At 44.1% G+C, this 16351-nt stretch overlaps 1 protein-coding gene across 2 annotated transcripts in view; it reads right to left on the bottom strand.

The window, feature by feature from the left end:
* Positions 1–1451: 1451 nt before the first annotated feature.
* EXT2 (exostosin glycosyltransferase 2) overlaps positions 1452–16351 on the bottom strand; it is a 155369-nt gene continuing 140469 nt past the window's right edge. Inside the window, exon 14 of one of the 2 annotated variants that reach the window (XM_072790510.1) lies at positions 1452–1759. In XM_072790510.1, coding sequence (XP_072646611.1) covers positions 1591–1759 — 169 coding nt within the window. In that variant the 3' untranslated portion in view covers positions 1452–1590. Of the gene's footprint in view, positions 1760–14629; positions 15386–16351 lie in introns of those variants that run through there. The other variant, XM_072790511.1, reaches the window with a different exon arrangement.

Here is a 16351-nt window from a genome sequence, read left to right as displayed (position 1 = left end):
TAGCTGTCCACACAGGGGGAGTCATGCACTCTGGTGTCTGGGAAGTTGCCATACTGGGAAGCATAAGAAGCCCCGATATTGGACTGAAAAGGGGGTGCCGGGGAGAGAGCTGGTGGGGAGCAGTGTGTGAGTGTGCTCAGGCTGCCAGCACAAGACACCATCACACTGAGTGGCTTAAATCATGGTTCTTTTCTCACAGTTCTGGCGAAGGCGAGAAGTCCACGATCAAGGTGCTGGCACATTCGGTTTCTAGTGAGGCTTCGCTGCCTGGCTTGTAGACGGTCACTCTCTCCCTGTGTGCTCACGTGGCTTTGTCTCTCAACTCGTGCAGAAGGACTTCTGGTGTCTCTTCCTTTTCTTAGGAAGACCCAGTCCCATGGCATTAAGATCCCACCCTTAGGACCTCACTTAACCCCTATTACTTCCTCATAGGCCCTGTGTCCGAACCCAGTCACACTGGGGGGTGGGATGGGGGTTAGGGCTTCAATACAGGAATTTTGCAGGCGGACACAATGCAGTCTCTAACAAGCAGGGTGGCTGGTGTGTGACATAGGAGGGGAAGGCACAGAAATGATGAGGGCTGCTCCTCCCCACACTCATGACCCAGAGGCTCTCAGCAGGTCCCAGCAAGTTCCCAAACGGGCCCAGCAACATCTCAACTCTGAGCCTTGTCGCTTATGTCCCGAAGTGGCCACGTGCCATTCCTAGCCCCTGCTAGGAATGCCTGCTCCATGGCATCGCCAACCCAGACCCCAAAGCGGCTGCCAATGACCAGCCAGCTCTGATCACATCCCTAACCCTAACAGGCAACGGAGAAGCCTCTGCACGGCCTACACATAGACATTTCAGCTCTTTTATTTAGGCCTAAATGCCTACCCAGCCTCATCTTTTCTAATGCCCCAACCCGGACTCCAGGTTCCTGCAAATCCAAGACATCCATTACACTTTCCCACATTTTAAAAAAATCATTTTATTTCATCATGATTTGTGTGCTCTTTAATCTCCATCCCCTATTTCCCCCACCGACCTCCCCCCTAGTAATCATCGGTGTGTTCTCTATAGTTAAGAGTCTGTTTCTTGGTTTGCCCCCCTCTTTTTTCCCCCTTTGCTCATTTGTTAAATTCCACATGAGTAAAATCACATGGTGTTTGTCTTTCTCTGACTCACTTATCTCACTTAGCATGATACCCTCCAGCTCCATCATGTCATTGCAAATGGCAAGATTTCATTCTTTTTAATGGCTGAGTAGTATTCCATCACACACACACACACACACACACACAAACACACACACACACACTCCACACCACCTCTTCTTTATCCATTCATCAGTCGATGGACACTTGGGTTGCTTCCATAGTTTGGTTATTGTAGATAATGCGGCAATAAACACAGGGATGACTGTATTCCTTGGAAATAGTGTCTGCATTTTTTGGATAAATACCCAGTAGTGCAATTCCTCAATTGTAGGACAGTTTTATTTTTAATTTCTTGAGGAACCTCCATACTGTTTTCCACAGTAGCTACACTAGTTTGCATTCTCACCCAACAGAATAAGAAGGTTCCTTTTTCTCCACATCCTTGCTAACACTACTTGTTTCTTATGTTGTTGATTTTAGCAGGACACTGAGAGGTACGAGGTGGTATCTTATGGTAGCTTTGATATGCATTTCCCTGATGATGAGTGATACTGAGCATCTTTTCATGTGTCTGTCGGCCATCTGTATGTCTTCTTTGGAGAAATGTCTGTTCATGTCTTCTGCACATTTAAAAAAAAAAGATTTTATTTATTTATTCATGAGAGACGCAGAGAGGGAGGGAGGCAGAGACATAGGCAGAGGGAAGCAGGCTCCATGCAGGAAGCCTGATGTGGGACTTGATCCCAGGACCCTAGGATGACATCCTGAGCCTAAGGTAGACGCTCAACCACTGAGCCTCCCAGGTGCCCCTTCTGCACATTTCTTAATTGGATTATTTGTTTTGGGGTATTGGGTTGTATCAGTTCATTATATATTTTAGATACTAACCTTTTACCAGATAGGTCATTTGCAAATATCTCCTCCCATTCCATAGGTTGCCTTTTAGTTTTGTTGATCGTTTCCTTTGCTTTGCAGAAGCTTTTCAATTGGGTGTAGCTCCAATAGTTTTTTCTCCCTTGCCTCCGGTGACATATCTAGAAAACTATTGCTATGGCTGATGTCAGACAGATTACTGCCTGAGCTCTCTTCTAGGATTTTTATGGGTTCAGGTCTTACATTTAGGTCTTCAATCCATCTTGAGTTTATTTTTGTGTATGGTGTAAAAAAGTAGCCCGGTTTCATTCTTTAGCATGTGGTGGTCTAGTTTTCCCAACATCCTATTGTACGTTCATTCCTCCTTTGTCGAAGATTAATTGACCATATAATCGTGGGTTTTATTTCTGGGTTTTGTATTTTGTTCCATTGATCTATAGGAGTCTATCTTTGTGCTACTACCATACTGTTTTGATTACTACAGCTTTGTAATATAACTTGAAATCTGGAATTGTGATGCCTCCAGTTTTTTCTTTTTCAAGATTGCTTTAGGGGCGCCCGGGTGGCTCAGTTAAGCATCTGCCCTTCAGTTCAGATCATGAACCCAAGGTCCTGGGATAGAGCCCCCCCCACCTTAGTCTCTCTGCTCAGGGGGAGTCTGCTTCTCCCTCTGCCCCTTCCCCCACTCATGCTCTCTCTCTTTTGTGCATGCTCTCTCTCTCTCTCTCTCAAATAAATAAAATCTTTAAAAAAACAAAAAGATTGCTTTGGCTATTAGAGGTCTTTTGTGGTTCCATACAAATTTTAGGATTACTTGTTCTAGTTCTGTAAAAAGTGTTATTGGTATTTTGATAGGGACTACCTTAAATCTGTAGGCTGCTTTGGTTAGTATGGACATGTTAACAATACTCTTCTAATCCATGAGCACAGAATACCCATTTTTTGTATCTTCTTAATTTCTTTCATTAATGTCTTGTAGTTTTCAGTATGTGAGTCTTTCACTTTCTTGGATAAATTTATACCTAGGTGGGTTTTTTTTTTTTTTTTTGGTGCAACAATAAAATATAGTCCCGTTATAAATTGATTTTGTATCCTGCAACTTAACTGAACTTATTTATCAGTTCTAGTTGTTTTTTGGCAGTCTTTAGGGTCTTCTATATATGGTATCATGTCATCTGCAAACAGTGAAAGTTTTATTTCTTCCTTACCAGTTTGGGTGCCTTTTACTTCTTTATGTTGTCATAGCCAACAGAGCCACAGCATAGCCTAGCCAATTGCTGTGGCTAGGACTTCCAGTACTATGTTGAATAAAAAGGGTATGTGTGGGACATCTTTGTCTCGTTCCTGATCTTAGGGGAAAAGCTCTCACTTTTTCACCATCGAGAGTGATGTTGGCTATGGGTTTCTCATATAAGGCCTTTATTATGTTGAGATACTTTGTTCCCTTTAGATACTCTGCAGAGGGGTTTTATCATGAATGGAAGTTGTACTTTGTCAAATGCTTTTCCTGCAGCTATTGAAATGATCATATGGTTTTTATTCTTTCTCTTGATGTGACATATCACATTGATTGTTTTGCAAATATTGAACCACCCTTGCATCCTGGGACCAAATTCCACTTGGTCGTGGTCTATGATTTTTTAAAATATATTGTTGGATTTAGTTCACTAATATTTGTTTTAAGATTTTATTTATTTATTCATGAGAATGCACAGAGAGGAGAGAGAGAGAGAGAGGGGGGCAGAGACACAGGCAGAGGGAGAAGCAGGCTTCATGCAGGGAGCCTGACGTGGGACTCGATCCAGGGTCTCCAGGATCACACCCTGGGCGGCAGGCGGCGCTAAACCGCTGAGCCACCGGGGCTGCCCTGGTTCGCTAATATTTTGCTGAGGATTTTTGCACCACACTTTCCCATCTTCTTGTTTCCTTTCACTCGCCTCAGATCAAAGGGCCTGCTCCAACTTATCAACACACCCCTATCCACTTAGTGTCCATCTCCACCTATTAATTCTCCAAAGCCACCTCAAGCGCCACTTCCTTCCCCAAGTCAGAAGTGATTACACTCTCCTTCCCTAACAATTCACCCTTAATTGTGCACTTATATAGTAGATAGGATTATACGTGACTTATCTCCTGTATTTATTAATTCCACTTGAAGGTAGAGATGGTATCTTCTTCACCTATTTATCTGTATCACCTGGCAAAACATCATAGCTAGCATTTAATGTTAGCTGGATGGCTGGCAAGTCTGCATTCCACATCAAGAACATATCAGAAAACACTGAATTAAAGCAATGTCCTGAGGCCCTAAGCGAACATCCAAGTTAAGAAGAGAAAGGGATACCAGTCCATGACAAAACCAAAGAGCTGTGAAAGGTGACAGTATTTCATCAACACTTTAAAAATAATCTTTTTTTAAAGATTTAATTAATTAATTAATTCATTCATTCATTCATTCGAGACACAGAGAGTGGCAGAGACATAGGCAGAGGGAGAAGCGGGCTCCATGCAGGAAGACTGATGTGGACTTGATCCTGGAACCCCAGGATCATGCCCTGAGCCAAAGGCAGACGCTCAACCACTGAGCCACCCAGGCGTCCCTAAAAAATAACCTTGAGGTATAACTTGCATAATCAATTTTAAGTGTAGAGTTAGATGAGTTTGGACACACACACGTAACCATCACCATATTCCACCAACCCCCAAAAAGTTCCCTTGTGACTCATTCCAGTGAATTCCCAGCCTCAGGCAACCACTGATCTACTCTACCACTGTAGATGAATTTTAGCTTCATCAAAGTTTTATATATTTATATGTGTAAAAAAACATACTGCATGTATGTACTCATTTGTGTCTGGCTTTTGTTCACCTATTTTGGAAAATCATCCATGTTGTGTGTCTCAGTCATTTCTTACTTTTATTGCTTAGTTGTATTCCATTGTTTGGATGTACCACAATTTGTTCATCTGTTGAACATTTGAGTAGTTTCCAGTTTTTTGGCTATTCTGAATAAAGCTGCTATAAACATTTGTGTCCATGTCTTTGTGCTTCCTGTTTTTTTAAACATACATTATGCAAATTATACTTATTTATTCCTCCCCTATTTTTTGAAAAAAGTTTGTATAAGATTGGTATTATTTCTTGTTTGATAGAATTTAACAGTAAAACTATGTGGGTTTTTCTTTGAGGGAAGTTTTAAATTGTGGATTTGATTGGTTTAACAGATTTAAGACTATTTCTAATTTCTATTTCTTCTTGAGGTTGTTTTATCCCTTCATGTCTTTCGAGGATTGTGTCCATTTCACCTAAGTTGCAGAATTTATCAGTATAAAGTTGTTCATATGTATTCCCTTTTAATATTTTTAGAATATGTCCTCATTTTGATTCCTGATACTAGTAATTTATCTTTTTTTTTCCCATGAACCGTATAGAGCACTTATTGATTCTTTCAAAGAACCAGTTTTTGTTTGATTTTTCTCCATTGTCCATTTTCCATTTATCTCCACTCTTCCTTCTTTCTTCACTTTGGACTTAATTGGCTCTTCTTTTTCAAGTTTCTTAAGGTAATTTCTTAAGCTTAGATAATTTAGTTTTTCTTTTTCTTTTTTAAAGAAGTTTTACTATTTAAGTCACCTCTACACCTAATATGAGACTCAAATTCACAACCCCAAGATCAAGAGCCACATGCTTTTCCAATGGAACCAGCCAAGTGATCTGATTTTAGTTTTTTACCGTGACCATTTCAAACTATAGATCTCCTAATACTCCATCCCACACACTTAGATACATTGTGTTTTCATTTTCATTTTTTTTTTTTAAGATTTTATTTATTCATTCATGGTAGATACAGAGAGAGAGAGAGGTAGAGACACAGGCAGAGGGAGAAGCAGACTCCATGCAGGGAGCCCGATGTGGGACTCAATCCCGGGTCTCCAGGATCAGGCCCTGGGCCAAAGGCGGGGCTAAACTGCTGAGCCACCGGGGCTGCCCTGTGTTTTCATTTTCATTTAGCCCCAAATATTTCTAATTTCCTTTGTGTCTTTATGAACGCATGCATTATTTAGAAATGTTATTTCGACCTATTGAGGTCTTCCACAGATACGTTATTCAATTCCAATGTGAACAGAGAACACAGTTTTTGTGTTTTCCTCAAAATTTACTGAGACTTATTTTATGGTGCCATGCATTTGTGGTGCATGTTGCATGTATACTTAAGAATGTGTAATCAGTTATTAGTGAATGAAGTGTTCTGTAACTATCAATTAAGCCAAAATAGTTGATAGTATTATTCAAGTCATCTGTATCTTTCTTTTTTTTAAGATTTTACTTATTTATTCATGAGAGACACAGAGAGAGGCAAAGACACAGGCCGAGGGAGAACCGGGTTCCATGCAGGGAGCCCAATGCAGGACTCGATCCCGGGACTGCGGAACCGCGCCCTGAGCCAAAGGCAAATGCTCAACCACTGAACCACCCAGGCATCCCTCATCTGTATCTTTAGGATTTTTCTATCAACTTGTTCTATTAGTTATTAAGACAGTGGGGAGCCTGGATGGCTCAGTTGGTTAAGATCATGACCTTTAGCCCAGGTCATGATCTGAGTTAGATGAGGGGATGGAGCCCTGCTTTCAGCCCCGCATCAGGCTCCCTGCTCAGTGGGGAGTCTGCTTCTCCCTCGGCCTCTCCTTCTCCTCTCATATTCTCTTTCTAATAAATAGTCTTTTAAAAAAATTAATAGAAGAATGTTGAAACATCCAAATATAACTATAGATTTTCTTGTTCACTTTCAGTGTTGGTTTTTGCTTTATATATTTTGAAGCATCGTATTTCAGTGCCTAATTTAGGACTGTTTTGTCTTCTTGATGGATTCCTTTATCATTATGAAATATTCCTCTTTCTCCCTAGCAATATTCCTGCTTTGAAGTTAATTTGGTCCTGTATTGATATAATCATCTCCACCTTTCTTATGATTCATGATTGTCTAGTAAACTCTAACTGTATTTTAGTGTTTTCCTTAAGATAGTATTTGTTTTTGCTGTTTAATTCAAAATTATAATCTCTACTCTTTCATTAGAATGTTCACATTTATATTTAATGCAATTACTGATATATTTGGGTTTAAGTCTATTATTTATTTGTCCTGTTCTTTACTTTTTTCTTTTTCTGCCTTTTTAATTAAATATTTTTCTGGAGTTCCACCTTCAATATTGGCCTATTAGCTATGCCACTTTTAAAGTTCTTAGTGGTTGCTCTAGGGTTTACAATATGCATCGTTAATTTATCACAGTCCATCTTGCAGATACTTTCCCAGCTTTCTTCCCAACTCACCAGCAATTCTTCAGTCTCCTTTTCTAGGTTTTCCTTTTTTCCTCTATCTATAAATGTTAGAGTGGACCTAGTAACCAGGCCCTGGTCCTTTTCTCTTCTCTACCTATACTGACTCTCTGGGCAATCTCATCTAGTCTCATGGTTTTAAATCCCATCTGTATAGTCAGTCTTAACTTTTACCCTGAGCTCTAGATATCTGCTTAAATGACACTACCAGTTGGATGTCCAAAAGGCATCTCAAACTTAGCATGTGTGAAGTAAGGCACTTGATTTTCACTCTCAACACTTGAGTTCCCTCACCCCTGCATAGTCGACATAGTCCAGCTAATGGTATCACTCTGGTACTCAGGACAAAACCCCAGGAGTTGGCTGTGAATCCTCTATTGTTTTCTTCTCCTACATTCATCAGGAAGTCCAGTAAGACTGTATTCCCAGTATAACTTCTTACTGCCTCTGCTACTACCATCCACGTCTAACTAAGCCACCATCTCTCACTCAGGCTCCCTAAAATAGCCTTCTAATTGATTTCCTTTCCTTCATTCTTGTTCCATGTAGCCTACTCTCCACACAGTAGCCAAAATGATCTTTTAGAAAAATACCATTCAGATATCACTGCTTTTGCTTAAAACCTTCCAGTGTCTTCCCATCACACACAAGAGAAATCTAGAATCCTTTTGGCCTACATGGTCCTAACACAATCTGGCGCTGGCCTACTTTTCTGGTGTCACCTCTACCATGCACTCCACACTAAATACACAGGCGTTCTTGTTGTTCTTAAAAGAAGCTGAGCTTGTTCCTGCCTGAGGGCCTTCGTGCTAGCGCTTCCCTCTGCCTGGTACCCTCATGGTTCACTTCTTCTCAACATTTACATCTGTGCTTAAATGTCACTCTGACCAACACATCTAAAATACCTCCTCATGCCCAAGCTACTATCTCTCCTTACTTTATTTTCTTCACAGCATTTATGACTATTTGAAATTATATTCCTTTACTTGTTTTGGTTATCTTCCTTCTTAGAATGTAAACTTTTAGACAAAAGTGGGCATTTTGTTCTGTTCAATGTAGCATCCTCGCATGAAGAACCGTATCTGGTACATAGTAAGTGCTCAACAAATATGTATTGATTGAATGAATCCATCACATCAGGCTTCTTGTTTAGTCTTTTTGTTTTTTTGTTGTTGTTAAAGATTTTATTTTATTCATGAGGATACACAGAGAGGAGAGAGAGAGAGAGAGAGAGAGAGAGAGAGAGGGAGAGAGGGAGAGAGGCAGAGACACAGGCAGAGGGAGAAGCAGGCTCCATGCAGGGAGCCCGATGCGGGACTCGATCCCGAGCCCCCAGGGCTGTAGGCGGCACTAAACCACTGAGCCACCGGGGCTGCCCAGGCTTCTTAGTTTTTAAAGGAAGAGAATCTTTAGGAGTCAGCAGACTAAAAATACTTGAGTGAAAATTTACTTTCTCTTGGTCTCTTCTCTGAAAGTGAATTAAATTTTGTTGGCACAATTTTCTTCATTAACAGACTTCAGGTTCAGGTTGTCTACAAAAAGATTTCTCTACTGACTTACCAGGCTAATCCATCCTGAGGAGCAGATGCTCTTCAGGCCAAGTTCTGATAAAGCTGTGTCCTGCCCATAATCTCACTGGGTACTTTTGATGTGTTGTCAGAGCCTGAAGGAGGCAGAAATCACTCCTTAGGAAGTCCTAACTCAGAAGGTTTCCTAGTTCTCAGACCTAGACACAGCATGTGATACGCTGCACTGGACTGCCAGATGTTTCCTTTCTAATCCAATGTTGTCCTAGGTCAACCTCTCCAGTAAGATGGTGTGGCCATGGGACTAAAAGGAGCATCAATCTGATATTCATCCTTCTAACTTCTGAAGAAAGGCCAAGATACAATTAGCAAGTGGAAGACGCTATGAGAAGGGTGGGGGGGGGGGGTGGAATCCCTGCATCTCCCAAGAACTGGAGAAGATGGTGTTAATGGAATCCTCATTTGGCCAAGTTGTCAATACGTTGAGCCAAACTGGTGACAAGAATAAAGCTGTTAGAAGAGAAGTTATTGGGACTATATCCAGAAAACAAGAACAGAGAGTAGGCACAGGGTAGGCAGAAGGGAAGAGATGAAGTAACCCTTCAGGATCTACTAGAGAAAGACTATTGGAAATCCTATAGGAGCTGCTGCCACCAATGCACAATTTTTGTTAATTACCTCAATTGTGGCTGTTATCCCCTTAATGAGAAACACAACTTTACTTCTAAGCAGGCAGTGAGGCTGGCAGAAAGCTGAAACCTGAAAATCAGCAGATACAGGGCTGCATACAGACCTTACTATTGAAATTAAGCCACATCCAAAACACAGGGGTAGGACTCCAAATAGCTTCAGACAGCAGCCAGCCATGCAGGGCCCTCACCAGGCACCGGATGGACGCTCTCTGGACTCGTCAAGAGGCCCAGATCCCAAATGCTCATTTCAATAACATAAGAAAATAAACATGGGGCTTATTTATAGCACAGGAAAGGGACTGGGGCAAAAGAACCACTCATTTGGTAATCCACCCTGACGGGGCCAGATAGGATCCAGACCCCCAGGCTCTCTGGTAACAGGGTGAGCAGAAATAGGGGCCGGAAAAGGGCCGGCTGCCAGCATCACCAGGTATAACCTTGTAAAGGCCTTGGTTAAGAGAAGGGGAAAAGATCTCATACATCATTCCATCTTACCATCCCAGGCCTAAGTGCTCTTGCTACCTTGTTTCTGGTTGAAGAAATGAAGGGACAGGAGTGGACTCTCTCAAGGCCAAGGGAGTCTGAGTTCAAGGGAAGGTGCTATGAGAAGAGGAAATGAAAATATCCTTGTATCCTCCAGGGACCAGAGAAGATGGTGTTAACAGTCTTCATTTACAGCTAGGATAAAACGTATGTGTTGAGTCCCAGGCCACTGACCGGCTCCCACCATCTTACACACCTCAAGAACTCCCACCAGAATTGGAGCGCCTGGAACTCAGAACAGTATCTTATTCAACTCTCTATTTCCTAGACCTGGCACAGAGTCTAGCAAAAAGTGTATTTTGATGAATGAATGATTAGAAAACCCTAATGACTGAATAAATGCTCTCTTATCCCACCTGGGTCAGTAACTAGCCAGTTGTCCTTCAGTTGGCATTGCCAGAAAGTGAGATGCTCCTTGAGTTTATTCTTGGGCATAATTTCTAGTGATATAAGTTGGTGGCTATAAATAAAAGCCCACGTAGACATATTCTGAAGGGAAGACTCTTATGGTGGCTTCCATAGGAAAACCCTCTATACAGAGTGGCTGGTGGTTTGGGGCTAAGACATATGGACTCCAGTCCCTGCTCTGTTGGCAGCTCTCACCCCATGTGCAGCTCCTGAGAGGTTGCAGACAAGATGGAGCTTTGCTGAGAAGCCTCTAGTAGACACAGCTGCCCGAGAGCTCTCAAGAGCCACGCAAGCATCCTTCCCCTTCCTCCTCTTCTGCCTGACAGCTCTGTACCCTTTAGGGGGACCGGGAAGAAATGCAACCAGGGGCCCAACCAGTGGGGAGTAGAAAAAAAAAAAGAAAAAACTACCCTGGAAAGGTTGTAAATTTGTGGAAGCAAAATACCAGACACAGATGCTTGGTGACTCAACTGTTTCTTGAGAATGAAAGAGGCCTGGAAAGTTGGGAGGGAGGGAGGGAGGGAGGGAGGGAGGGAGGGAGGGAGGGAGGGAGCCCCCCGAGGGAGCCCCCCCCCCCCCCCCCCCCCCCCCGTCCTGTGTCGGCAGCAGTGGTGAGCCTGAAATGAAAAAGCCATGGCACAAAGGTACCTGTGCAGACCCACAGCCCTCCCTGGGAACCTGGAAGTCACAAAGCCTGAGGCTGAAATCCCTGACAAGTCCATCCAACTTTGACAAAGGTGGATGAGAGGCTGTGGGCTGAATTTAGAATGTTCCCGCCATAAAGGAAGGCGAAACCTTAAAACTGAGAGGACAGTCCTGCCTAACTTTGCTCCACCAGGAGGTCGATGAAGCCTGTTCACAGATTATCAGGCCGTGCTTGGTTGGTTGGCACAACGGAGCCACAAGCTGTACCCGATTTTACTCAGACACAGGAAATGGTGGGTATCTAAGCCCTGGAACAGGAGCCCCAGAGCTTAGAACTGAGCAGGGCTGAGGTGAGTAGACCGGCCCCTCGGTTTCATTTGCCTGCAGGCCCTGCAGTGGAAAGCTCAAGTTGCTTCCAGAGTCTTCCTGGATGGCAGCTGCCTGCCAATACAGTGAGCACTCCTGCCAGAACACCTCCTCAGGAAATGGCCGAAGAGGCTTCGGGCCAGTTTTGCACTCTGTCCCCGCCTCTCTGTGCCAGGGCTGCTTGGGGAGCAGCCTGCTGCAGCTGCTTCTGCTGCAACAGGCTACCTGGGCCACAAGAGACGGGAAAGGGAGCCTACCCCAAAAGAAGCTAACAGCCCCAGAGCAAGGGGGACCCATCAGGCTCAGGATGGGTGGCTGATGGGAGAACTCTAATAGCCCAAACCTCTCCCTCCCAGCTGGGCTCCCATGGGACCCTCTGACTGGCCAGCCATGAAGTGTCACCAGACTTGAGCCACTTTCCAAGTGGCCTCTGCCTTCAGCTACCTCTTAATTCTACTGTCAAAGGGTCTTGAATGTTACCCCAGCAATCACAACTTTAGAATCTGTGGCTAGGAACCTGTACCTCTCAGTGGTAGGAACATTCCTGCCAGAGACCATCCCAGGAGCTGCTGGGGGCACACAATTATTAGTGGCTCCTTCGGCAAATGACAGTGAAGAGGCAGCTTGCCCTTTCCGGCTCCCAGTCCTGGTCAGCACACACCAGTATGATGCTCACTCCCTTTCAAAGACAGCGGAGAAACTAGCCCCCAAAACCACAAGTTGGCAGCACAGTTGGAAGTACATAAGGCCTTGGCAGAGAAGCCAGGTAGTCGGAGTCTTGAACTTCATGACACTGAGTATGGAGAAGAGACAGTATCGTATCGCATCATTTGCAGGAAAGAACCAGAGGTTCTGAGAACAGAAGTTGTTATTTTCCTCTAATTTTCCTTGAGAAGGAGGTTCTTGCCTAAACACGTGTAAGGCTTGCTAAATACACGAGATAAGAATATTAAGAACTATGTGATGGTAACCAGTGAAAAAGTGTTTCCAACCTGCATTCCAAGCTGGCTCATCCCAATTAGGTCCCTGGGGGCAAAGGCAAGTGACTCAGTGCACATTTGGGCCAGGGCCAGGGCCAGCTCAGGTTCATCTTCTGTACAGGCCAGCAGGATGCAATTTCTTAAAAAAGATTTCTTAATCTAAAACCAGCTGTTGTCTGTTGTAGGCCAGAACATGACATTTTAATTAGCATTATTGTTCCGCTTCTGAAACCAGGCTCTATGGCATCCCAAGGGCAGATGATCCCAGCCCAAGCTTATGGGTGAGGCTTGCTGGTGAGCAGCTTAGAAATACAGAGAAGGGCGTGGAGTCCCCAGCCCCCTCGGAATCCATGAATCATGACTGCTTGCTATATTCCTGCCCTGAATTTCTCCTTGTGACCTGCACCACCTGTCTGTCCATAGGTAGAAACTTTGAGGTTTCAAGTGCCTGGGATATAAATACTCATTCCATACTGCAAGTCGTTTCATGCTATGTTGCTGGATCTAATCCGCAATACTTCTGGGGGTTGTGAGGCGCCTTACATGGAGTTTTAATGCCCTGAGAAGTCCAGTGACTCCTAAGAAGGTGACAAAGTCCTACTAACACAGCTACCAGGGGCTCCCAATCATCTTGGATTGAAGTGTTCCTCTTCCAAAACCAAAGGGCTAACAGAGTTTTTAAAAAGAAAAGAGAAAGAAAACATTTGTCCTCAGAGAGGGAAACCTGGATTACACACCAGCCACTAAGGCAGTGGATTCAGTGACGTGAATAAGAGCAGAAAATCTCAGGGGGTGAGGCTGAGGGGACGACACGCATACAACGTTGGCACCGTTCTCAGCTGCCAGCAGGGATTTAAATGTGAGGACCAACCCCACCACCCACCCTGAATCTTGGAAAACAAGCTAGGGAAGGAGGGCAGTACTCACTGTCTGTGACAACAGAAAGCCCCTTCTCTTGGTTTCTATCCTACCACCCCCAGGATTATGACTATGAGACTCAGTGCCTTCCCGTGTCCCCTCCTGGCCAGAATATAATTATTCAAATCAACAGTATTTATTGGGCACCAGTGTTTGAATGCAGCACGGTGGACATATCACAGCTTCCGTGTCCACACCTACAGCCTCGACGGGGAGATGGCATTTCGTCCTTTCTAACACAACAGTCCAATGTTCTCACATCTCATTGTGAGAGAAGATGAAACTCTCATGATTCCTGTTTTTCAATTCTGCTACTTCTTGAAGTTTGTTTTGACCTCTCAAAGTCTATGGGAACACGTCTGAAGTGACTCTTGTTAAAACTACGAGTTTAAAATCTATAGCATAGTAACTATTCACCTTCGTGTCACTCGAGAACAATGGGTGGTGTATTAGTGACTTCGACTGGCACACAGCTAGGTTTCAGTAATTATAACCATATTCCAAGCAAATTGTTATGTATTTTGTGTTCTGGGGACATATGTTATGGCTAAAGCCCAAACTGTGGCTAATCTTAATATTAGAGCCAGATAAATCTGGTTCGAATCCATAACATCTAACATTTGCCAGAGTAGATTTGTTCATCAATGGGGCTTAAAGAGGTATAATTCACACATGTGCAGTATTACTAAATGCTGAAATTTAACGATTTAAATATACCGGCAACTATTGCAAAGCAGTTGTTATAGTCGCATTTAACATTAGCCAGAACCTCCCTGGCTAACATTAAGTTTACATCGAAAGAATGAGGGAAATTTTGGCATCCCCTTGGGGTAGGGGTCACAACTCCCTCGACATTTACAACATGGCACCAGCTAGAGCATCAGAGTATGGCTAGTAGAGGCCCTGTGCTTTCCCAGAGAACACCTATAAAAAAATCCACTCATCTAATCAAGAAGCAAACAGATTCCCTTGGAGGTTTTCGAAGACATCTTCTCTTAGAATGTTTATGGTTTGGGGATGTTCTACTTGATGCACATGACACCAGATATTTATCCTGGCTCCATATCCTCCCAGACACGGACGGTAGACTGGAATTAACCAGAAGATGGAGGTAAATATATTAAAAAAAAAAAAAAAAAAGAAAGAAAGAAAAAAAGAAAAAAAAATTTCTTGGATTACCAATAATCAGCATTTAACACATAGTATAAAAAGGAATAAAAAATTATTTTAATCATATCAAAAAGCCAAACCAAAGAGGAATGGTTCATGGAACTTACAGGATCCCAATTCAGTACTCGGTCCTCTGCCTACACATGGGTCCAGTGTCCCAGGACCCAGGGCATATGTCAAATCCCACTAAGATGTTGGGATTTTGCACCAAATTCTTGGTTTGACTTTTCCTCCTAAGAACTCAATTGATTTGAAGTAGCTAAAGGTAAGCTATGTACGTGGCTCCCCAAATCTAATATGGCCAGTAGGTTGGTCTTCTCCAGTCTTAGGGGCAGTGACTTCTCCTCTAAGATTGTCCTATTGGAATTGCAAACAAAGGGCACCTGAGATTGAGAGCATGCCACAAAGACTTCCATTTGGCATATTCAACAAGAGCCCATTGGAGGTGATAAAAAACACTAGAACAGGGTGTGCACCACTCAAGGTGCTTAGACGTTCTCTTTAGGTTCCGGTTCTGGTAGAAGCAGGTTAGGTGTCACAGTCCAGCACGTCAATTGAAGATCCCCCACACCCTGATATCAGAGTGTCAGGGAGGCTGTGCTCTCCTCCTCCGTCCAAGCTTAACATTCAGGACCCCCGCCAGGGGCCTGTTTCATAAGCTGCCGATGTTGGGGAAGCTCTTTAGTTTCTCAGGAAAGTCATCTTTGTACAGGACAGGGTCTGCTCGGTGCTCCACCACCTTAAGAGGCATTGTTCCAAAGACTGAAGCAAACTTGTTGATGCACTCAGACCTGAGGGGTTTGGGGAGGGGAGGCAGGTGATGGATGAGAGGGGAAGGGGGAGGAAAACAGAAAACGTTCAAGAGGCTGACAGATGAGAGCAAAACACATCCTATTCAGCATCAACAAAAGACATTCAAGCATCCTCAGGCTGCTCCCAGGTTCTTGTAAAAGGTAGGGAGGGTATGGGCAGAAGAAGGGATCTGGGGGAGCTGTGACTATTGTTCAGGGGGAGAGAGTGAACCAGGGATGCTGTCTGGAGGACATGGGCCCACAGAGGTCAGAAGAACTCTTCCCCTCCCCCACAAATTCCAGTCATTCTTCCCCCTCTGTACAAGCAGGCCTCAAACCAAGGTGGATTAGCTGCCAACCATTCTTAACCCCGTCTCCGCCAGCTAAAGAGAAGGCAAAGGCTGGAGAGGAAAAAGGCACCTGGATCTGAGCTTCAGCGAGGACCGTACACCTGGAGCAAGGAAAGGTAAAAGAAGGTAATGGGCAGTGAGCCTCACCTCCAAACAATAAACCCTGCACTCATTCAACCAATTTATTCACGGTGATCCTAGAACTGCTGGCCAGCTGAGAGCTGGCACCCAGTTCCCTTGTCAGAACGTGTAGGGACATGGGGCTCAGTGATAGAACAGGCCATAGGCTCTGCAGGAGGGGAGCCGGGGGTGCCCCTGCCGCCATACCACCCCCTGAAGCCGGTGAGCAGCCTCCTCCGAGGTGAGCAGGTTAGGCAGGCTGGTGGGAAATGGTTCTGGTCAATCAGGCCAACTGAGTGTGACAGCTGGGAGGACGCTCCAGCATCCAGACCAGAGGGGAAAAACAAGCCTGCAAACATGGCTTTTGAAGTGAAGGGGACCTCCAGGATGGATTTCAGAAGGGTCAGTACTGTCTCCCCTCAAGTTGGGCCCAGGCAGCTGAGAGCTACAGTAAGATCAAACCCATTAGGCAGAACCATTAACCCAAGAGGGGCTG

This window comes from Canis lupus, chromosome 21 (assembly GCF_048164855.1).
Source record: "Canis lupus baileyi chromosome 21, mCanLup2.hap1, whole genome shotgun sequence".
NCBI classification, from domain to species: domain Eukaryota; kingdom Metazoa; phylum Chordata; class Mammalia; order Carnivora; family Canidae; genus Canis; species Canis lupus.
Note: the sequence above shows the minus strand (reverse complement) of the source record. Positions and strands in the feature narration are given on the sequence as shown.